Source organism: Myotis nattereri (genome assembly GCF_964212035.1).
Source record: "Myotis nattereri genome assembly, chromosome: 4".
Taxonomy (NCBI): Eukaryota; Metazoa; Chordata; class Mammalia; order Chiroptera; family Vespertilionidae; genus Myotis; species Myotis nattereri.
In genome coordinates, this window is record NC_138079.1 from 68,316,739 (window position 1) to 68,340,977 (window position 24,239).

At 40.1% G+C, this 24,239-nt stretch overlaps 3 protein-coding genes across 3 annotated transcripts; all 3 read right to left on the reverse strand.

Moving 5' to 3' along the window:
• Nucleotides 1-3,582: 3,582 nt before the first annotated feature.
• Nucleotides 3,583-17,938, reverse strand: CDO1 (cysteine dioxygenase type 1). The gene is made up of 5 exons (XM_081088735.1): nucleotides 16,672-17,938; nucleotides 13,259-13,336; nucleotides 11,396-11,550; nucleotides 5,364-5,533; nucleotides 3,583-4,478 (listed from the first exon to the last, which is right to left on the reverse strand). Exons 1-5 carry the CDS (start codon nucleotides 16,839-16,841, stop codon nucleotides 4,449-4,451), a joined length of 603 nt encoding a protein of 200 aa, XP_080944861.1. The 5' UTR covers nucleotides 16,842-17,938; the 3' UTR covers nucleotides 3,583-4,448.
• A 396-nt stretch (nucleotides 17,939-18,334) lies between these two features.
• On the reverse strand, nucleotides 18,335-18,529 carry LOC308517543 (H/ACA ribonucleoprotein complex subunit 3; the record flags this gene model as incomplete). The annotated part of the gene is made up of 1 exon (XM_081088739.1): nucleotides 18,335-18,529. The coding sequence occupies one exon, from the start codon at nucleotides 18,527-18,529 to the stop codon at nucleotides 18,335-18,337; it is 195 nt and encodes a 64-aa protein (XP_080944865.1).
• Nucleotides 18,530-19,231: 702 nt separating this feature from the next.
• LOC308517542 (large ribosomal subunit protein eL39-like) lies at nucleotides 19,232-20,431 on the reverse strand. The gene is made up of 2 exons (XM_081088738.1): nucleotides 19,780-20,431; nucleotides 19,232-19,631 (listed from the first exon to the last, which is right to left on the reverse strand). The coding sequence occupies exon 1, from the start codon at nucleotides 20,314-20,316 to the stop codon at nucleotides 20,026-20,028; it is 291 nt and encodes a 96-aa protein (XP_080944864.1). The 5' UTR covers nucleotides 20,317-20,431; the 3' UTR covers nucleotides 19,232-19,631; nucleotides 19,780-20,025.
• Between the last annotated feature and the right edge of the window lie 3,808 nt (nucleotides 20,432-24,239).

Genomic DNA, 24,239 nt, shown 5'->3' on the forward strand with positions numbered 1-24,239 from the left:
ACATTTGTTGTATGCTAGTCTTTCTGAAGAGAAGTTCTTTAGCATTCAGAGATTGTTAGTCAGAGAAAAAAAGGCTAAACACCACTGCTAAATGGGGTAATTAATGCTGCATCTTCCTATGAAATACACATAAAAGCCCAAATCATTAATTAGTTTGTCTAAGTATATGATTAATGAACCCATACCAAACGATAAGCTTCTGACATAGTCCACAGAAGAAATAAGTCTGTGACTGAAAACTTAAGTATAGACTTCTATACTTAAAAAAAATAACATGGCACACACTTTGGTAGTATGTAGCAGACAACTTAGCATCAAGGGTTTGTTAATACAACTCTTATGTAAGGATACTGAGGGTTTTTCCATTCATTTCATAAATATCCATTGAATAGCCCCTTTGCGTCAAACATGGTCTCAGAGCTCAGGATATAGCAGTAAATGAAACACTGCTTCTACCCCCATGGGGCTTGCATCTTACTGTAGAATGTGAAAAAAGAAATGACAGTTTTCAGATAACCATAAGTGTGCCAGTGAAATTGGATGAAGATAGCCTGGAGATTTTATGTTCAGGTAGAGTAGTTGTGGAATCCCTTTCTGGGTAGATGGCATCTGGGCTGACATTGAAAGGGCAAGAAGAACCAGCCATGGAAAGAGCTTGGAGAAGGACATGCCAGGCAGAGGGAACAGAAGTGCTGAAGCTTGAGCTGTAGGTAAGATGGGAGGTCCTGAGTGCTTAGGGCTCACCACCACCCTTCACTGTTTCCTCACACAGGGCTCATTCCTCCTCTTCTAGTCTCAGCTCCTTATCCTCTTCTTTTACATCCATTCACCTTTAGCAACAAGCATGATTCCAGCCCTCAATGCTCCTTCTCCCTCCTACATCATCCCTTTGAGCCCTTGATGGCTCCACTGCCTTGCCGTATGTGCATACATTTCATCAACCCAAGCATGTGCTGAGCTCCTCGAGGAGAAGGATGCCTGCTTCTCTGTGAACACTGTCATGGGCAGCAGAGAACAGAGCCAGTCGTGATGTCAAGGTGGGCAGGACGGCCAGGACAGCCAGGACCACCAGTGCAGCCATTTAGGTTGAGCCTCACAGGCACAAGGATCCTCAAATCAGATTTGGCCATTACTTGTAACACATAGGGTATGACCACATTTGTGTGTTAAAAGTGCAAGATATTAAACATTTAAATATACCACACATACATAACATATACATATACCATAATATCGTTGTTTAAAGATAGAAAACAAAAATTGGAAGTGGCCTAGGTTTCTCTTACCCTGAAAGGCTTGAGTTTAAAGAGAATGAGTTTTAAAGGAAAGTGGCTTGGAATCAAATTCTAGCTCTATAATTTCTTGGCTGGATAACTTTGGGCAGGTTTTTAATTTATGTTGAACAGGTATAAATATTGGGAATAATTATGTTCAGGATGGATTATAATAAAGGCTTACCCATACTGAATTTAAATGATGAGATATAATTTAGATAAGATTTTTGGAATTTCAGTTGACATTGTGATGGGATGAGACTTTGGGGATCTTGGGATGGGGTGAACCTACTTTGCATGTGGGATAGGCATGGCTCATTTCAAGCAAGTGGGCAAACTGTGGTAGGCAGAATGACCTCACAGAGGTCCTCATCCTAATCCCCAGAACCTATGACTACATGGCAAAAGAGACTCTATAGATAGATTTAGCCCTAAGGTTATAACCTAGAGATGGAGACGTTACTAATCACTTGAGTCCTTCAAAGTACAAGAGAAATAGGTCAGAGTGCTAAGAGATAGAAGAATTAAGGCTGCCTTTGCTGGCTTTGAAGATGGAGGAAAGGGATACCAAGCCACAGCAGTATCTAGAAGGAAAATCCAGTAAAACAGATCTTATCTACTGAGAACTTACAGAAAGAAACGGCCCTGCTGATATCTTGATTTTAGTGCAGTAAAGCTGCTTGACTTCTGAGCTATAGAACTGTAGGAAAATAAAATTTGTATTGCTTTAAGCCACTAAGTTTGTGATGATGTTGCAATAGCAGTAGAAAACCATTACAGTACCTAATTTATAAGGAGGTTCATTTTATTAACAAAAAAAGATGTAAAGAGGTAGATAATTCCTGTGGGGAGCCAATATAGGGTTAAGCCTCGGACTGACCTGTTGGCAAAGTCACAAACAAGTCCCAGCTTAGAGGGCACAGTCCTCTTAGCATAGTTAGGCTTGACCTTATCACGCTCCCTAGATCTTATCTGGGAAGCCAATGGGCTGAGGGAGGTGCAGCAAGTGGCCAAAACAAGTGAAACTCACAAGAACAGTGTAACTATGGTCAAAACAAGTGAAACTCACAAAAACAGTGTAACTATGGTAACCACTACCTTGTTTACCTCTGACTATAAAATAAAGGCTCAGTTTGTCTTGGGATCTCTCTCTGTGGCCTCAACTAGGCACAGGAAGATCCACGGAGACTAAAGAGAGTTAGAGAGTTCTGAAGGCTGTCTCCGTGTAAAACATTCTTCGCCTACTCCGTCCACACCTTTGAGAACCCCTGGACCCCCGGGGCTGAACCCCGGCAAATTCCGAGATGGTATAAATGCAACCAATGACCTATGTAGAACTATCTTCAAAGGACTTTATTTTCTAGAGATAATAAAAACTCCAAGATTATGACAGATAGTCCTAAGAAAATTGCCTAAAGCAGGGGTAGCAAACTCAAATGCATATGTGGGCTTTGCTGGTAACATGCATAAGGGAAATAGGCAAGTTGGATGCTGCTGCAGATTGGAGGAGTGGCCCCACTTAAGGGACAGACCCTAGCCTAGCTGACTGATGGCAATGAAAATGCAATGCAGGTCCAGGATTCTGAGATACTTCAAATTTTCAAGAAGCAGAAATCCACATCTTCTTCTGCTATGAAATCCCGTGTTTACATGTTGGAAAACAATTCACATTTAACTAGACAAGCATACCTTATTACAGGTTTGGTTCCAGACTACCGATATAAAGCGAGTTGTACTAGTAATCTTTTTGCTGGTGGAGGGTCTTGCATTCAGTTTGTAAAAGATGCAACATCTGTGAAGTGCAATAAAGCCAAGTACAATAAAACGAGGTATGCCTTTATAGACCCCCGCACACAATTTTTAGGCAAAATTTTGGTTATGTCTACATTTAGCCCCTCAGGTTAGTATCTCTAGCCAATTACTAAACACATGAAAAGCCCAAAAAAGCAAGCTACTTTTTTGTTGTTTATTTATCGTCACAGGGGAGAGACAGAGAGATAAACATCACTGTGAGAGAGACGTCCATTGGTTGCCTCCTGCATGCACATTGACCAGGCTGGGGATCCAGCCTGCAACCAAAGTTCATGCCCTTGACCAGGAATTGAACTTGAGAGCCTACAGTTTGAGGGCCAGCGCTCTAATCAGTAAGCCAAACACGCTAGGACAAGGTAAGCTATTTTTTAATGCATTTTTGTGGGCTCTCTCATAGTCTTACATCATAAAATCATACTTTGCACTGATTTTGGTAGTTAACCCAAATCTAAGAAACAATGAGTTTTATGAAATTAAAGAGAAGACAACTTCAAAATGTGTTTAAATCCAGTTTTATTAGAATTTGAGACTAGTACAAAGTCTTTGACTATGACCACTGGACACACCAGACATGAGTTTATGTTTTTGGTTTGTTGCGGGTTTGGATACATCTACTTTTCTAAATCCTTTGCCCCTCATTTCATTACCAAATGTCAAAGTACTTTAAGTTCCTCTATCTACAAAACCCTATTGTTTATAGAACAGGAATTTGTAAAATATGATTGAAAAAATAAAATCCACAGATTCCAAAAATTCTCTTCAAATATTAAGAACATACAAAGTATACTAAAGACATCTACATTTAGTTATCCAAGTCACAAGGCAGGCATTTGATGTCTGTAATTTTTATATGTTGTTAATTATAGTTCAGAGACCAAAGTGTTCCCAAAAGCTATAAAACCCTTCACTGACATTCCCAGTATGGTTCCAATAGATTTAGAACAGGGGTGGGAAATACTGGTCAGCGGGTTGTATAAGGCCCGCAAAATCGTTTGGTCTAATGCTAAGGCATTAGAGGTGAATTAATTAAATGTCTGACCAAAATATAGCAATCTAACTTTTAAGTTGATATTTTTATGGCCAGAGGATGATATTATAAATATCCAAATGGCCCTTGGCAGAAAAAAGGTTCCCACTCCTGATTTAGAGAATAACACCAGGAGAGTACTTGATTTGGCCTTTAAAATCACAAGCCCTTTTTTTTTTTTTTTTTTTTCCCCTTTAGTGAGATTTTTCTTCTGTAGTTGCTCAGGGAACTATTTGCTTCCTTAATGCCTTATAATTAGCATCTGCCTCACAGGAGATCTAAGTATTGGCTTTGTAAAGTGTATGACTGAACAGCAAATGGCGGGTGCTCGCTCCTTAGTTGTTCTCCAGTGATCCTGAAGTTGCCTGTAAGAAGGAAAAAAAGAAAGCTCTGTAAAAATCTTCATACCAGACATTTCAGCTTGTCCTAAGTAGCTCTGCTTTCTTATCAGTGGATGGAAACTCAGCTATGCAGTGGAGCCCTATTGTTTTGTTCCTGTCCTAAGAGTAGCTCTTGGGAATCAAAATGCTGAAAACAAAGCAGGGCAATCACCTGAGAAAGTTCTGCCCTGGCTTTTCTCAAAGGCGGTACCTTTGTAAGATCCATGAGAATTACTTTCAGTCTTTACATTCCCCTAAATAGCCAACTTATTTAGCCAGAGGTAGAAGAGTGCCATACCATATTACCATTGGTTGCCTTACTATTTTTAGATGGGAACACCTGTTCCTCAAGGGGAGCATGCTAGTCTACATGATCATCTACTGTCGTTTATTTGTGGTCTGAATAGCATCACTACTGAAAGAAAAGGCAATTTGGCAATCAAAATAGGCATGTTTTTTTATTTGTATAATCGGAATAGGGTCTCAAACTTTGGAAAGGTTAACTCTGCAAGTTATTTGTGTTGTCCCAGCAAATTAGACCTATTAATATTAAGTCACAGCTGAAATTATATCAAATATATTGTACTCTTATTTCTCTAATAAATGAAAACATTTTCTTTAGAAATGAGCATACTTTTGAACTTAATAAATCTTTGCATCTAATTTAGATTTATTTATAAATTGAAAATATAGTCTCCAAAGTTAATGAATTAGGATATAAGGAGCCTTTCCCCTAAGTTAAGGTTCATTTAAATTTCAATTTGAGAATACTTAAAATATTTAAGTAATATCTAGAACAAAAAAAGCAATGAATACAGTGTAATGTTATCAACCCAGAAAACACTAACCAAGGAGAGAAATTATACTTACAAATGGAGTCCTAATTCCAAATTTGCTATGGAATGTCATGGTAACTTTGTTTTTATATCCTGTTCTTTGATCAAAGGTTTGGCATGTATCAAAAGGTGGGCTGTACAAATGAAGGCTCACAGCAGGTTCCGTATGGCTAATATTTTCTACTCGATGTAAGCCAATGGAATCTAAACAACAACCAAGAAGAACAAATGAAGGGTTTTAGAGGATTGCTGTAGGTAAATTTTTTGTCAATCACCTAAGATCATAAATCAATTGGGTACATTAGGAATGGAATTTCTTGTTAAAGAAATGAGGCACATGCACTCTGTTATTTCCTGAAAACATCCTACAATGTCAGTAAAAGACTAAAAAAGGCATCAACATATGTAGAAAAAGAGAAAACATTAATTTTCTCTTTTTAAATTTAAATTTAAAAGAAATTTAAAAGCTTGAATGTACAGTTGACTCTTGAACAACATGGACATTAGGGGTGCCAACTCCCACACCCTATAGTCAAAAATCCACATATAACTTTTGACTCTCTCAAAACTTAAGTTGTGCCCAAGTATCGATGGGGGAATTGGTTCCAGACCCCCCTGTAGATATGCAAATCTGAGGATGCTCTAGTCCCCCACCCCCCTGTATAAAATAGCATTCATCAAAGCATACAGTCAGCACTCCACATCCGTGGACCTCCAACTCGAATTGAAAACATTACAGGTACTTATTGAAAAAAAAAAAAAATCTGGGTATACATGGACCCGTTCAGTTCAAACCTGAATTGTTCATCATTAACTATAGATGAATAGCTTTGCTGGAGAAAGAAAGCTAAATATTCATTCCCACATGGAGATAGCCAAGAAATAAAGTGATTTATATTGTGAAACTCCGCCTCCCCGGCCAAACAGCTCAGGAATTGGCAGCATGGGTATTTCTGAGTATGGGGAAGAAGATGGGGCTAAAAGTACAGGAACTGGTTAAAAGCCTATTTCAGTTTAGAGTCTTACATCCCTTTTACCACTTCTCCCTCCCTCTCCTTCCTTCTGGTAGAAGTCTGAGATCTGGTCTCTAGAAAGAATATAATAGATGAACTCAGGACAGGTGAAAAAGAGGTGACCAAAGTGAAAATTTACATATTGAATGAGAAGAGCCCCACTTTCTTCACCACATAGCTGCCAGAATGCTTCGAGATAGGAATTTTCTTCTCCAGGAAGGAGATGGGAAGCAGTTTCTCAGGGAATCTGATTGGCTCAAGAACAAAGAACAACTGCCACTGGTTGTTCATCAAGAAAAAAGCTCTGCCAGATTAGCCTAGAACGAAGTCCAGTGTTTAGAGCTACCAACTGATATTTTTTGTCCCTGGTTTTTAAATATTAGCACACAGCCAAGGTCACCAGACATTTGAGCAAGCCCCCTAGTATGAAACACAGAGGCCAGAGCAACCTAAAAAGAGCAGCTGGAAACAGACATAATTCAAGAGAAGGCTTAAAAAACAAACTTATCATTAATATCCTTAGAGAGATAAGACAAAATATTATAAAAGGACCAGAGAATGAAAAGAGCTTTTAGAAATAAAAACCCGAATAGAAAGGTTGGAAGAAAAACTAAGGAAGCTGAGGAAGACTCAAAGAACAAAATAACAAAGATAGAAAATAGGAAAGAAAGATAAAGAAAATCAAGAGGAGGTTTAATATCTGAGCAATGGGAATTTCATAAACAGAGCAAAAAAATAAGTCAAAGAAATAACTATACAATATTTGCTTGAATGGAGGGAGAGACATGAGTTTCCAGACTGAAAGAACCCACTGAGTACTCAGCACAATGAATGAAAGTCATGCAACATGGTATATATCACTATAATATTGGAGACAGAGAAAATATAACAAAAGAGATCTCAAAAGTCTCTAGAAAGGAAAAATAGGTTTCATAGAAAGATTCAAGAATCAGAATGACAGTAGATTTTCAACAAGAAGATTGAAAGCATTGGCTGGGTGTCTCAGTTGGTTAGAGCACTGTTCTGATAAGCCAATATTGCAGGTTCAATCCCCAGGTCAGGGTACAAACAAGAATCAACCAATGAATGCATGAATAAGTGGAACAACAAATCAATGTTTCTCTCACTCTCAAATCAATAATAATTTTTTTTAAAACAGAATATGATTATATTTAATGCACAAGTTTGATACAACCAAAAAGTAAAACAGCAGAGTAAAATAGTAACAAAAAACATGGTAGATCATTTGCAATGCATGAGAAATGGTTAACATCTTTAGTTATAAACAAGCTCTTAAAATCCAGTGACACTATAATAATGCAAGGAAGCTGGAAAAATGAAATGAAAAAGTACAAGTGATGATTAAGCAGTGAGCATATATAATTTTGCGGGGCAGTGATGAAGAATAACTACTCTGCAGTGTCAGTGAGCAGAATAAAGACAATGACACTAATAATAATTTTTTAAGACCAAAAACTAAACGATACGGCATTACCTCCATTGTTCTGAGAGAATGTGATTGTCTGGTCAGAATTCCATATCCAGCTAAATTAGCAATCACATTGCAAGGGTTGAATACAGAGATTTTAGATATATAAGGTCTCAAAAAATTCCTTTCTGGAACCCTTTCTCATAGAGCAACTGGAAGATATGCTCCACTAAAACAAAGGCCTGAACCAAGAACAAGGCAGAAATGAGATCAGGAAACAAGGATATTAGCAAAAGAAGATGGCAAAGGAAAAGCCCGGATGATGTGAGGGGACCCCAGGATGACAGTGGAGCCGTGGCCTTGAGATCAACCAATCCAGATTGAAGCTGGTGTAAAGGCCCTGGAGGAGATGTCTCAAAGAAGATTAAAATAAAGAAATAATGACAAGATATATGATTTTGAAAAACTATGCTGAGAAGAAATTTATAGTTAGAAGAGGGTTTGAGGATGAGTCAAGGAAGGAATTTAGTGTAATTAGTGTAGCTAATGTAGGCACCACCCAATTTGGCCTTCTGCTTTATGATCTAGCTCCACGAGGTTGCGTGATAAAGAGCAAAGCCTGGAAGCAGAGGACTTAGGTTCTACTCCCGGCTAGACTACCCTGAAACAACTCACAACTTCTAGAACCCTCAGTTTTTCTCACTTCTAAAAATGGGCCTGATTCTCAGATCCGTAAACTCTTTAATTCTATAGCTTACTTCTTTCATAAGATACTGGCTTAAGCACAATCTTGAACAAAAGTTCAATATTCCTAAGAACTGACTGCCCCTACACAAATTATTTGTTTCTCCAATTGCAAATACATACACCACCCAATGCACGCTGGGCAATCTGTAAGCAAAGGCCCTGCAAAAACTAATTACCTGTCCGTTAGAGAAGTTCCTGAGGCTCATGTCTGATCCCAATTGTTAAGAATTCCAGCATTGTTATTTTTGGTCTTTGCCTCTTTTTCTTTGCCCCCATGGTGCACCCTCTGTCACAGTAATTCTGAACTTGGTGATACTTATGGATGCCAGTTTGATCCTGGCCATATCCATCTTTTTTCTATTACAGTAGGTAACTTGGTCTCCTTGCCCCAATTCTCCCTTTCCTCCACCTTATGTTGCACACTGCTACCATATTGATCAAGATATTTCCCCCCAAAAGTCTGCTCACCAAAGCAAGCTCTTACTTTAGGCTGGTCTTAGAGGCCTAGGACCTGATCTCACTTTACTCTCCCCTACTCCTGTCCATGCCCATTCTTCCTTCTTCCCTCCAGGTAGACCATTCCTGACGAGTTTTTATTTTTCGCAGTGACTATGCCTTCACTCGTGCTCTTCCCTGTACTTAAAACATCCTTCCCACTGACCAGTATCTATCTGCACTCCTCCTGCACCTGTAATAATAAAAGGTTGTAAATATGTGATTTTTTAATCATGTGAGTAATTAGTCTACAGAAATATTTAGCTTATTCCACCCAGTATTTTACCAATTGGCAAAATTTCCCATATAAACATCAGAATTTCCCACTTCTATGGAAAAAGAAGTCAGGATGATCTTGCTGCCCCGTGGCTTGCACACATCAGTCCCCAAGCCTTATTCCCAGCCTGCAGCACTCATCTACCATGTCTGTTTGGCTCCTATACTCTTCGCATTGTAGACTCTTTACCTGTTCTTCAAGATCTATCTAGGTCAGCCGTGGGCAAACTACGGCCCGCGGGCCGGATCCGGTCCGTTTGAAATGAATAAAACTATTGAAAAAAAAGACCGTACCCTTTTATGTAATGATGTTTACTTTGAATTTATATTAGTTCACACAAACACTCCATCCATGCTTTTGTTCCGGCCCTCCGGTCCAGTTTAAGAACCCATTGTGGCCCTCGAGTCAAAAAGTTTGCCCACCCCTGATCTAGGTTCACAAAGACTCTGTGACTTGCTGAAAGTCATTATTCTGAAAGCTTTTTTGCTTTTCTGCGAGTTATATGGGCAACAAACTTGTTCTTGAAAATCTGGTGTGCCTCATATATAGCAACCCTCCAGAGTTTTCTGCTACGTAAGAAACTAACACCTTGTGTTATGTGAACGAGAAGAAAAGCTTCCCACACAGTAGTCTGCAGTCTTATCTGCAGTTTCACTTGCTGCAGTTTCCGTTACTTGCAGTCAACCATGGTCTGAATATATTAAAAGGAAAATTCCAAAAATAAACAATTCATAAGTTTTAAATTATATGTTGCTCTGAGTAGTGTGATAAAAATCTCCCGCTCCATCCCACCCAGATGTGAATTATCTCTTTGTCCAACCTGCTGTATAGGCTCCCTGCCCTTTAGTCACTTAGTAGCTATCTTAGTTATCAGATTTACAGAGAGAGGCCACATTTACATAACTTTTACTACAGTACATTGCTATCATTGTTCTACTTTATCGTTAATCATTGCTTTTACTCTTACTGTGCCTTATTTATAAATTAAACTTAATCCCAGGTATGGGAAAGAAACATAGTATATATAGGGTTCAGTACTAACTACAGTTTCAGATATCCACTCGGGGGCGCGGGGTGAGGGGGTGTCTTAGAACGTTTACCCCTCAGATAATGGGGAACAACTTTGTAATCTGACCTTTCTAAGTGTACTCGGAAACTAATGAACAAATTTAAGCCAGTACCAAGGCCAATATCTGTCTTTAAAGAAGATCCTGCTTTGCCAGAAAAATCTCTATAATATCTTATTATATGTAAGTGAAATAGCATCCAATAAGAGTATGGCCCTTGGAATCAAATTGCTTAGGTTTGAATACTGGCTGCCATTTAAAAGTTGAGTAATGTGGACAAGTTATTTAATCTCCCTATGTGTTGGAATTTCATCTGTAAATGGGAATAAATGATCTCATATAAGCATAACAAGCTTTCTGGGAAGTTATTATCCCCTTTAAGAATACAGATGTTAATCACTGCCTCCCCTAAAAAGCATTTGGCTTTCCATATCACATTCAGGGGAAAGAATGAATTCTTAGTGAGAGATCTATAAATCACTGCTGAATAATGTGCTTTGTAAAGTTTCCCTTGAGAATATGCTTTTAAGTATATGCATTTTAGAAAAATAGGGACTAGCTAGCATTCATAGCTACTTCCAGAACATTGCTTTACATTTTCTTTTTTTAAAATTTGTTTCTTTATTCATTGATTTTAGAGAGACAGAGGAAGGGGAGAGGGCAGAGAAAGAGAGGGAGCGGGAGAGAGAGAGAAACATCAATTTGTTGTTCTACTTATTTATTTCCACCTTGGCCTCACTCCTTCATTAGAAGACTCTACATACATAAATTCATATTCAGCTCTAACTATCCTAAGATTTGGCATGTAAATGACGTTTCAGTCGGCACTAATCTACAAGCATGTGTTTCCAATAAGTGCCTCTAGTCCAGATGCAAAACTTTAAAAAGCAAAACCCACTGCTCTCAGGCCCTTTTCCAAGCATTTGAAATTAGTGACTTTGTGATCCAAGTTCTACTGCACATGTGTAAGTAACCAATATTTCCGATGGGATTTACAGCTTTTTCCCACTTGCCCTTAGGAAAAGGTTTGGATGTTACCGTTGATGTAGGCACACTGGTTTTCCCTCAGGATTCTTTCAGACTTCTTGATCATCTCGTTGGACTTTTTGTCAGGCCAGGCAAACAATGTCTCCTTTAGATTTCCCTGCAGCATCTTCAGAAAGCAGTGGGAGTTGGTGTGGTCATGGATACTGCTATATAGACACAAAAGGACAACTGAACTCAGCAGATGGTCCAGTACCCAGACCTGCAGTAACAGTCAGCCCAGAGCGGAAAGCTGCACACTGTCAATAGGACATCTCCCAGGACAAAATCCATTTCAGCTGAATTTTGAAATGTCATCAATTTATAATTCAACATTGTGCAATATAGAGAAAATGTCTGCCACATCAATGTATATAAGAGGTTTTCATACATACCCCCTACTAAAGAACAGTTAATTATTTTAAACCCTGTTATAATACTACTTTCACGAGAAACACAAAACCAGCAACCTTTTATCTTCTCCAAGATACAGCTTTTAATAACTCAGTTAAGTGACACTAAAACTTGATCATAAAACTACATTCGAGAATTTTTAGGAAGAACAAAAATAATCATCTATAATCATTGCATCACACTGAGAAGATCACTTAACATTTAATGATTTTTCCCAGGCTTTCTCTCTTTTATCCTTCCTTTGAGGGACAAAAGGTATATGTATCTATTGCCACCATCTTAAAATTATATTATAATATATATATAATGTTAACATTTTGCAGATTTAGAGCAGCCGTAGGCAAACTACGGCCCGCGGGCCGGATCCGGCCAGTTTGAAATGAATAAAACTAAAAAAAAAAAAAAGACCGTACCCTTTTATGTAATGATGTTTACTTTGAATTTATATTAGTTCACACAAACACTCCATCCATACTTTTGTTCCAGCCCTCCGGTCCAGTTTAAGAACCCATTGTGGCCCTAGAGTCAAAAAGTTTGCCCACCCCTGATTTAGAGTATCCTACCTATGATTACATCCCAATATTTGCGGGGGAAAGAAAGTAAATTTGATTTGGGAAAATAATATATTCATATAAGCTTATAGTAAATAGTATTTAGGTTATTAAGTAGGATTAGCTGTAGGGATGATTAAAATATATACATATGTACGATAGGAAGAACTTGTTTCCTAAATTCACAGAGCCTAGTCCTACTCTTTATATGTAATCTGCTTTGAAAAAATATTGACTAAGGGAAAAGTGCTCCACTCTATATGAGTATATAAATGTATACTATAAACCTAATTTTCCAAAACCTTATGAACTCCTGTTTCCTTTCTCCCATCAAAAATGGGTCTGGATTATTGTCTCGCCATTCTCAAAAGACTGAGAAGGATCTGTTTAAAGAGATACTAATACTCAATTGGTAATAATGCTGGCAAATGTTTAAACTAAGGATAATTAAGGAACCAAGTTTCAAAGAATTGGTATTAGTTTAAGTTGCCTTATTCTCTATATAAAGAAAGGAAACCATAAACTTGAAGTGAAAAGAAATTGCTTCAATTCATGAATTGTTTTTCTAGTTCCAAATATGGACACTTAGGTCTTTAGTCCCACCATTATTTACACACTTCAAAATACAAAAGTCAAGTTTTAGCACAATCCCATAAAAGTTTGGAGAGAGAATAAGTTAAACTGATTACCACCTATTTGATTTATTACTCATTTTGGGGGCTGGTTTTGATATTCATGGTGTATGCCTAAACCCTTCATGCTAATTTCCATGTGATTTTTTGTTAGGATTAGGGGACAAATAATTATAAAATGAGATTTGTTAGTTCTCTCAAGACTTGTGGCCAGCCTGGCACTGTACACTGCATATTCTGGAATAGACACTCTAATAAAAATCTGTAAATAGTTGTATTACCTGCCATGTCCTTCACCCCAACATAGAATCATCAGATTAAATTTTCCATTTCCTTGATCCACAAGATTTCGGGTGTACCTGAAAGGAATGTATTCAGAAGTTTGAATTTGGTTAATGAAACAAGCACTGGTAAAAATAAGTGTGTCACAAAGTATCATTCATTTACAGATGCTATTATTTCTACCTCTAAGCAACTATGAATGTGGTTTTCTTTTTTTAAAAAAATATTTTTATTGATTTCAGAGAGGAAGGGAGAGGGAGAGAGACAGAAACATCAATGATGAGAGAAAATCATTGATTGGCTGCCTCCTGCGTGTCCCCTACCGGGGACAGAGCTCGCAACCCGGGCATGTGCCCTGACTGGGAATGGAACCATAACCTCCTGGTTCATAGGTAAACACTCAACCATGAGCAACGCCAGCCAGCTGAATGTGGTTTTTAAAATCCAGCACAAACGAAAAGTATTTTTCCCAGTTCATTTTAGACATTTTTATATTTTGAATCGCTGCATTTACAGCTGCTCAGTTTTAATTAATGTCATGGAAAAGTTAACAGGAAATAAATTCCTTTATTCTCCATGTGACTGCCTCAAATTCAAAAAGGTTTCTCACAGAAGGTAATTGCAAAGTGCATTAGTGCGCTAGGCAAGAATGTTGCTATTGTATTGTCATGTGTTTTCCCTGGATAGATAAACCTGAATTTGAGAAACAAGGTTTTATTAAATAGCTGTTCTAGAATTCTCCTTAGTTTTACTATAGCCCAGATACAAACCACATTCAAAAGTACCCTTAATGAAAAGTCCTCCACAAACAGGGTGCGTGTGTGTGTGTGTGTGTGTGTGTGTGTGTGTGTGTGTGTTGGAGTGGGGGGGTGGGCGGGGGTTGATCTAAGTACTAGAACGTAGGACACTATATTAGGAAAGTAGCTAACACTCTAAACCAGTGGTTCTCAACCTTCTGGCCCTTTAAATACAGTTCCTCATGTTGTGACCCAACCATAAAATTATTTTCATTGCTACTTCATTACCGTAATGTTGCTACTGTTATGAATCGTAATGTAAATATCTGATATGCAGGATGGTCTTAGGCGACCCCTGTGAAAGGGTTGTTCGACCACCAAAGGGGTCGCGACCCACAGGTTGAGAACCTCCGACTTAGACTGTCACTTTTAAGGAAAGCAATCTTTACCCCATTTCTGGGGTAGTGTTTGTTCATGTGGTCATCTGTTCACTTAAGTCCTACATGCCTCATCCTCCGCCCCCCAGCTGAAGGCCAGGTGATGGCAGAGCAGGATTAGTAAAGGGAAGTGATTAGTAAATGCTCTTTAGATGTCAGCCATCAACTTTTATGACTTAGCAAGGGGCTGTGCCCTTAATTCACTAAGTAACTCTGGCACCTGGACCAGGACCCTACTTCTCCCTCCACCAGTCTTAGGGCCATGCCTCCTGTTTCTCTGGGGCGTCTAACGGAGAATTCACTGTTTGGTCTACACTGGAACACTCTGTCTTGGCTCTTCTTGCACTGGCTTTCCCAAGGTCAGAGATCAGAATGCCTCAGTGTTGGACTTGCACAGGCAGAAAATACTATCGAATTGATTTCTGCTGTCCCTTATCCCTCCCTCTCTTCCACGGAACACCCACCCATCTATTACCTTAGTGAGCTGTATCTCAGATACCTGTGGAATAGATCAATCCAAGCAGTTGCATTTCAAATGGTTTAGAGTTTGTCAATCAATATAAATTCAGAGCCCCTGGAAATATCCTTGTTCTAAAGATTAAGGGCACTTACAGCCTGGTTAATTAATTTCACTTGATCAAGAATATCTTCAGGCAGAACAAGAAAACTATTATACGCCATATGTCTGCAAAAAGTTTAATAGTGGTTTAGAGTGTGGGCTCTGGAACAATAATGCTAATTTGGATCCTGGTGCCACTTCTTGACATAAGTATGACCTTGCACAGGTAACCCAAACTTTTTATTGCTTATCATTTCTTGCCTGTAAAATAGGGATAAGAATGGTACCAATCTCATAGGGCTGCCGAGGTAAATGAGTTAACCCACATGTAAAGTGACTACAATAGCATCTGACCCGTAACAACCCCTCAATTACTTGGAGCTAATGGCAAAATTAAAAACTAGACCCTGCCCTAGCTGGTTTGGTTCAGTGGATAGAGCGTCGGCCCTCAAACTGAAGTGTCCCAGGGCTCGATTTCAGTCAAGGACACAATGTTTCTTTCTCTCCCCTCTCTCCCACTCTCTCTAAAAATAAATATATAAATAAAAATAAATGGAAAAATATTCTCAGGTGAGGATTAACAACAACAACAATACAACACTAGACTCTGGCAACTTTATTGGCAGGCACAGAAGAAATGAGTTGATAGGAACAAAAGGAATTCCTAGAGACACTGCCGACAAAACTTTACCAAAAGCCCCAAGTATGTTTTGTGAAATGACTAACAGAATCGGCTCCCAGTGAAAGCTTAATCTTTCCTTATTCTTTTCTTTCAAGTATGCCCTTCAACCCAACTAACCATAAAGACTGAAGCGCTAGCTACCTTTCAGAAAGAACCTCTCACTCTTCGGAGTGACTAAATTTCATTCCTGGCCCCAGAGGACTGGTAGAGATTCATTTTTACTTAATCACCAGGCCTCCCAGGGCATCTCACTCCAGCACAGCTGGGAAGCAGCGGCCTTCAATTTACATTCCAGATCCTCAGAATTAAGGATAAGAGAAAGCATATTGCTGGGGGTGGGGAGAAGCGAGAGACAGTCCTTTAATTCGCGAATCGATAGTGGGTTTAAATAAAGTCCTCATCTGGGAAGTTAAACTGGTTTGGGAGAGGGGTCACCACAAACTGAAAACGAGCAGTTGACAACTCCAAGACAGACAAAAAAAAAAAAAAAAAAAAAAAAATGCCTGTTGGCAGGTGCTTGCTCGCAGGCGGCAGAGGGCGAAGTGATGGAGAACCAGCGGCGGGGACTGTGCCTCCACCGCTACCCCCTTCTCCGGACGCTGATGCAGTTCCCCCCTGGGAGCAGCAGCCTCCCTCAGTGCAGCCGGTCGGTTCCCCAGGGCCCTGCATCCGAGGCCGGGGGCAGGAGTGGCGGTTTGGGAGCTGAGAGGTTGACGCGTGAGAAGTCAATAGAAAACGGGCGATATGCGGCTGCCTCCCCTACGCAGGCTCCACCTTCGGCCCAAAGCGCGGAGGGCGAGCCGGCCGGCGGAGGAGGCGCAGCGCTCCTGAAGGCCCCGGGGCGCTGGGGGCGTGGGCACCGGGGCCCGCACTCTCCCGAAGCAAGACCCCCGCCCTTCCCACCTCGCCCGGTTCTCCGCGGACTCCGAGAGTCGCACCCCCGGGCTTGGAGGCCGGCGCCCGCGATCCCCGGCGGGCAGGGCGAGAGCGCACTCACCTGTACTGGTCGTACTTGGCGTACACGGACCACTCGGCGGGGTCGCTCTCGTAGGCTTCCATGACGGCCTGCACCTCCTCCACGTTGACCTCCTCGCTGGCGAAGAGCTGGTGCAGGATGCGGATCAGATCGGTTAGCGTCCGTGGCTTCAGCACCTCGGTCTGCTCCATCCTTTGCAGAGCTGGCGGCACGCCTTTCTCACTGCGGGGCTTCGGCGAAGGCGCTGAGCGAGCCTAGGAACCGGGGACGAGGGACCCGAGCTGCCAGCCAGACAGCTCCACACACACACGCACACACACCCCGCAAACACTGGAGAGCCACAGCTAAAAGAATCCCTGGCCAAGAGACCAAGACACCCACACCGGGGCGGCGTGGACCTGCGACCTAGTAGGACGAGCGCCGCACACAAATCAGGACCGAATCCGCTGGGTTTAGCCTCCCCGGCCCTTTTTAAGCTCTCGGAGTCAGCGGGAATGTACCAATGGCCCTCGGAGGGTGGGGAGAGGCGGGTGCAACCTGAGGAAGGTGGTGGCGACGGAGAGCGTGCGGGCCAGGCTCACGCACCCAGCGCCCGCCCTCCCAGCCATGCAGCCCTCCCGCGAGCCCTTCCCTCGCGAATCCCCGCACTCGCGGTGGGCGGCGCGCAATCCCTCCCTCACGTCAACAGGCTCATTTTGGCCTCCCATTCCCACCCCTTTCCACACGCCCCTCCGCCGGCGTTCCCGGGGAGGTTACTTTTGGCCGCCGGGGTTTCACATCCTGGGACGCAGACCACTGGGCTCGGGAGAGAACGGCTGGGGGTAGATGCTGAAGAAGGAAGGGGCCCTACCCGTCAGAGAGAGCTGAGGAACTGTGAAGAGCTTGTGAAGGTTGAGGATGGATTCCACGTCCAAGATGGAGATCTGTTTTGATCGATTGAAACTATAGGTAATATGCTTTAGGCTAAGGTGAAAAGTCGAAGTCTTCAATTTAAAAAAACAACACCTTCTATTGAATTTATTGGCGTGACATTGGTGTTAGGAGTACAATCCTATAGTACATCATCTGTATATTGTATTGTGTACTCTACTGAAAGTACATTTTGACAAAGGAGACTCGGCGGTCCAGCTAGATTAGCAAGTAGAACGATAGAAGGCCAGGTATCCCTCTTTGATTTTAAAATCAAACATTACCTAAAAATTATTCAGTGGAAAGACCTGATATTTCAATTCATGGTGAAAGGAAATGCTGTGTGTGTGTGTGCGCGCGCTATTTTTTTTTCTCCCAATGCAGTATTTAAAAAGGGTTCTACTAGACTATGGTCGGCAAACTCATTAGTCAACAGAGCCAAATATCAACAGTACGACAATTGAAGTTTCTTTTGAGAGTCAAATTTTTTAAACTTAAACTATATAGGTAGGTACATTGTTTTTTTTTTTTCTCTTTCAAATCATTTTAATAACGTGGCAGTCAAAACACGAAAAGCAGACTCAAACTTGTTTTCTTAAAGGGAGGGTGCTACCATGATTGCTTCCCACAAGCATGATCTAAGGTAATGATGACACCGATTCCAAAGAGCAAGGGTGGTAAGAAGACCTCAAGGCTCACAGACTGAAAAGCTCGGTTTCGGAAAAGTCTCAGAGGGGTCGCCGGTGGCAGGAGAGACATGAAATTGAAGGGACCTTCACAGGACAGGGCGCGGCTGCTGGGTCATCAGCACCTTGAAACGTTTCTTGATGGTGACTCGGTGTCGAGAGTATTTGTCGTCTGGGGAGAACCGAGCAGGATGGGCCGAGCAGGTCTGTTGTCCAATAGGATCAAACTTCTTCAGGGTATAGACCCGGTCTCCCTGTTCATTGAGGTAATACTGGAGAAACATGATCTCGCTGAAGCAGGAGGTTCCAATTCCGTCTGCACTTCTCGGTCTACTCGGTACATTGTTATTAACTTAATTAGGGTACTCCTAAGGCTTAGGAAGAGCCACACTCAAGGGGCTAAAGAGCCGCAGTTTGCCGACCATGGTAGACTAGACTATTTAAATACATTATTTCTAGAAGCAGTGCTTGGAGAACAAGGCAAATTAAGTATGAATGAAAATAAGAAAAATGTGAGGGACAGAAGAAATGCAAGTGTAGATTCCTTTTTTCTCATTAACGGACCCCGGGAATAACTTGGACTCAAGATTATTAAAGGTCTAAACTTCTGGAAGACTAATCTTTTTTCTTTTTCTAGACTTTGCTTTAATGTATGTATATACAGGAGTGGGCAAAAGTAGGTTTACAGTTGAGAGTACACAGAAACTTATGCTTGATTTTTCTATTCATTGGCGTTATAATAATGATTTATTACTTATGATGTATCTTTTAGGTAATGATGGCTGGTAATTTAACCTATTTTTGCCCACCCCTGTATGTATGAGTGTATATGTTATGTACAAATGTACTTGTGCTAACCATGTTCTTCAGAAGTACAAATGACAGCTCAATCACCATTGTTCTGAAAGGACTTTGGGTAGAAAGCATGCCAGAAGCCAACCTTTTGTCATGTGTTGCAATTAGAGGATCTAGTAACTTAATACTTTAGATCCAGAGAGGTAGTTTTACTGTACTCTGCATTGATCAGGGCAATGATTTACACATTCTTAGACAGTCATTGACATGGGGTGGGTATCCAAAGGAGGGAACCAGAAAAGAGGTCTGTAAATATACACCTATCTATCCATTTTTAAAATCATGCACTATATGCCAGCCACTGCTCACAAAACGAAGTCTCTGCCCTCACAGGGTTTATGTTCTAATAGGGGGGAGGGCACAGGTAGACACACCAATATTACATACAGTATACATGAAGTGGACACAAATATTGTATTCTATTTACAATGGAGGAAAACTAAAGCAGGGGGAGGACAGTTGAGGGTGGTGGTATTTTAGAGGGCCTAAGGCAGTGGTCGGCAAACTGTGGCTCGCGAGCCACATGCGGCTCTTTGGCCCCTTGAGTGTGGCTCTTCCACAAAATACCGACTTCTGCGCATGGGCCATGAAGTTTCAATCGCACTGTATGTGTACGCCCGCACGTGGTATTTTGTGGAAGAGCCACACTCAAGGGGCCAAAGAGCCACATGTGGCTCACGAGCCCCGGTTTGCCGACCACTGGCCTAGGGGAACACTTTTTTTTTTTTTGTAAAGCTCTCACACATTTATTAATGAACCAACCTACTATTTCAGGGGGAAAAAATCAACAGTGCAAAATCACAAGTTCATTAATCTTCCAATTAAAATGCCCCAACTGTCCAGACAGTAGCATCTTTTCAATCATTTAAGGGTGTAGGCAACCTGGATACAGCATAAATATGTGAGTCATCTCATGTGTGATTTCTCATAGGCCCAGTTTGGTTCTTCTCCAATGTCTCTTCGAGTTGTACTTGATTTTATTACCAGTTTTCATCCGAATCCATTGAGGAATGGGACGATTCTGCTTTTGTTTCTTGGCCAGGAACCTCTTGATCCTGAAAGTCGGGTGGGAAGACATGGTGAAGGAGAAGCGAATGCGCGCACCTCCATGGCGGAGAGAAGGAAGCAGAAGGACGTATTTAGTGGCACTGATGGGGTGGGGAGGGGAACACTCTTGATGATGATATTGGATCAGGGACTGAAAGATGTGAGACATAGTTTTCTGAGGGAAGTTTCCAAGTAGAGGAAACAGAAGTACAAAAGCCCTAGGATGGGAGCAAGCTTAGTTTTTGAATAACACAGATGAACATGGATATGCATGGCAGGGTTTGCAAGTGGGGACTCATCACAGAAGACCTTGCTAGGTCTTCAGCTTTTGCTGATATGGGAGGTCATTTCATCATGCAGACATTGTACCATCTCACATCATCACAAGAAGGGTGAGAACTGTATTTTGAGGTACCATTCACATATTTCATTACATCATATTGTTATAATTGTTCTATTTTATTATTGTTAAATCTTACTGTATCTAACTTATATGTATGGGTATATCTATGTATGGGAAACTTTATTGTAAGTATGTATGTATGTATAGGAAAAAACAATACCTATAGGGTTCAGTTCTATCCAGGGTTTTAGGAATCTACTGGAGGTCAGGGGTAAGGTGGGGGCTACTCTAGACAGATTGCCTTTATTATTGTTTTTCAAAGTTAAATTATACTTTGAAAGCCATACTTAATTTCATTCACCTAATATATAATGAATTACTAATTAGGTATGTGTAAGGCAAAGCACTAAGTATTATGTGTGTGGGTACCAAATAAAAACCCCAAAATCCTATTTTTAGGGACATTACAATCATGAAAGGGTATTGGACACAATATTTATAAGGTAGTATGCAGCAGTGCTGTAATAGTGGTAGTTCACTGTAACTGTTCTTACAAGACAGAGCATCTCCCCCTTGACTGACATGCCACGATATTCTTAATTTAAAAAATCAATTTGCAATGATTATAAAAATATATTACTCACAATTTGGGTGTTCTTTAATATTTTCAGCTGAAAATTCTCATGAAAAAGGATTTTAAAGTTGGTCAGGGCTGCCACTTAGGGAAAACATTTTTTTATAGACACGAGTGGCTTGCGTCTACAGATGCTTATGGCATACAATGGGTTAAGAAACAGAAAAAACAAGCACATTCAGAGAATAGTGAGTAATCCAGTGTGGGTTGAATACTGATGTAGAGAAGTAGTACTTGTAGGACTAAACGTGCTGTACTGCTTTCTGAATACTTTTCCTCCCATTATGTGGTTTGTAGCTGACTTACTTGTTGCCAGAAGCTTATCCAGTATAATTCTTGAAAAATGAAGCTGTATGAAAGGTGACTGTCACACCCCTTCCCTTGAACAATGCACTTCCCACTTTGAGTTATACACAACTAAACTGCTATATAATTGAAGGCATAGTCTGCGCTTTTCAGTTTTTAACGTGCTTAGAGCAGATATTTAAGGTTCCTTCAGGGTTAAAACTTCTAGAAATTCAGATTCCAGGAAGTATCCAATCTTTTTAAAAAAATATATTTTTATTGATTTCAGAGAGGGAGAGGGAGTGAAACAGCAATGATGAGAGAGAATTATTGATCGGCTAACTCCCTGCACGCACCACGCTGGGGATGGAGCCTGCAACCTGGGCATGTGCCCTGATCAGGAATCAAACTGAGACCTCCTGGTTCAACCACTAAGCCACACCAGCTGGTCAGGTATCCAATCTTATTTTGATTACAGATATTCTTAGCTTAATTTATACCCTAAATATGAGGAACTCATTATGAAGTTCTTGGTGTAGATACCTTCTAAGATGGAAGCATAATATTCTAATAATTACATGCCCTCTGTATGTTGTGGGTCATCTTTGCACAGTAAGATAAAGCATGACATTACTGACAATGATTTTCTCATGAACATAAAAAAAATATAACCCTCTCCCCCCGCCAAATTTAATTACAGTTAACAGTTTAAACCAGACATCTGCAAAAAAATTTGTGAATTGTGTATAAGGTGCCCATCACCCAGCAATTTAGGGGATCCAGGCTTACAAGTAAGTGTTGCAAAGTTAGCACAGAATAATTAATTATTTGGCTAAGGATTAAGAGATTATAGTGTAAAAGAGATAATAGTGTAAATATGGTTTGTAATAGTGTAAAACCCTGTACTATATCTTCAAGGTTATTATGAAAAAAACCCCACAAGGTATATACATATTTAGCTAACCTTAGATTTAATTAATTAATAAATTCTTTAGATTAAAAAGGAACAATTAAATTGATGTCACAAACTCAAACTCAAATAGCTTTGATTATTGTAGTAAATATCCCATCACTTAAAACCTTACTGGCAAATATTAAGTTAAACACATTTTTGCTATTTGTTAAATACATATGTATATAAATACATTCACATTCTTCAGTAACTATTAATGGAGGAAGCTACAGAACAGATCCACATCCAACCTATTTGACTTGAAAATGATAGTACACTTTCCAGCTTCCAACATATATATAAATTTCTTACCTAATCTTACAAGATAAATTTGCACAATTCAACCTGTACTATTCCAGTGTTAACTACTAGCTGTATTAATTTATTACACCGGAACACTGGCATAAGGGGACTTAAGAATTTATTCTTGGACAGAAAATGAGAACTGAACAGCAATTTCATCACTATAAATGGAATTCTTCCTTAGCACCCCCTAATGCTAGTGTATGGCAGATCATTAATCATAAAGTACATTACTTTTGAAAACAAACACTTAAGAGAATTCTTGTACATACTTTAGATTCTGTTTGGACATTCCATTCAATTTATTGGAATGCTTTTTTAATGCTGCATTACAAATATAATACAGAATTTTTAAAAAGTTAAATCTCACCTCAAGCAATTACCAGTCTAATGGCATTAGAAAAAAAGGTACTTTTAGTCATGGCATGAAATACATGTAAAACTAAGGCTTTTGTCCAGTTTTTCTTTGAGCATTTTCAAGTTGAAAAATACATTATAAAAACTCAAAGATGTTGTCACATTTACTTGAGTGCTTTTGACACTGTAAAAGAGACAGAAGACCATTACACCTATAAACATTGGGACTCCAGAATCCTCAAATGTTAGGACTAAAATAGGTGTATACTTCATTTGTCTAAAGTTTTTTTTTCACAATAAGACAATTAAATCTAAACCTTGCATATTCTCTAAAGCAGCCTTCCAGTGTGTCAACATACATGTGCTCTTGGCTAGGTATTTGCTAGAAACAGTCTTCTCCTCCATTAGCATCTGGCAAAGATGGAAAACCAAACTGCTCATTTCTGCCATCTGGGCTGCCCTCTACTGGACTACGTAAGGTATAAAGCCAGCAGGTCAATGAGATTTTCTTTCATAATACTGTAGATATAAATATATACAAGAAAAAGTATATCCCATACCTCAAACTGAACTTCCCAGGAGCAGCACAAAAATAATCTTTTAGTAAACTAAACTGACTTTTACAGTGCTAATTCTACAAGTAAACAATTTCAGTAATTTTAAGAACCGATAAAAAGAGGTTTTATTGCCCTAACCGGTTTGGCTCAGTGGATAGAGCATCGGACTGTGGACTCAAGGGTCCCAGGTTCAATTCTGGTCAAGGGCATGTACCTTGATTGTGGGCACATCCCCAGTTAGGGGTGTGCAGGAGGCAGCTGATCGATGTTTCTCTCTCATCGATGTTCCTAACTCTCTATCCCTCTCCCTTCCTCTCTGTAAAAAATCAATAAAATATATTTTTTTTAAAAAAGAGGTTTTGTTGATTTGTTGATGGCAGCCGTTCTGACAGGTGTGAGGTGGTATCTGTTGTATTAATTTGCATCTCTCTGATGATTAAGGACATTGAGCATTTTTTTCATATGTCTCTTGGCCATCTGTATGACCACTCTGGAGAAGTGTCTATTTAGGTCCTTTGCCCATTTTTTAATTGGTTTGTCTTCCTTTTGTTAAGTTGTACAAGTTCCTTATATATGTTAACCCATCAGATGTATCATTGCCAAATTTATTCTCCTATAGTGGGCTCCATTTTCATTTTGTTGATGGTTCCTTTTGCTGTGC

Excerpts from the sequence above, each read along its gene's own strand:
- CDO1 (XM_081088735.1), bottom strand. The coding sequence starts at position 16,841 with ATGGAGCAGACCGAGGTGCTGAAGCCACGGACGCTAACCGATCTGATC. Across the intron at positions 13,337-16,671 it reads GCCAAGTACGACCAGTACAG|GTACACCCGAAATCTTGTGG; the intron begins GTGAGTGCGCTC and ends CATTCCTTTCAG. Across the intron at positions 11,551-13,258 it reads TGGGGTGAAGGACATGGCAG|CAGTATCCATGACCACACCA; the intron begins GTAATACAACTA and ends GTGTCTATATAG.
- LOC308517542 (XM_081088738.1), bottom strand. The coding sequence starts at position 20,316 with ATGTCTCACATCTTTCAGTCCCTGATCCAATATCATCATCAAGAGTGT.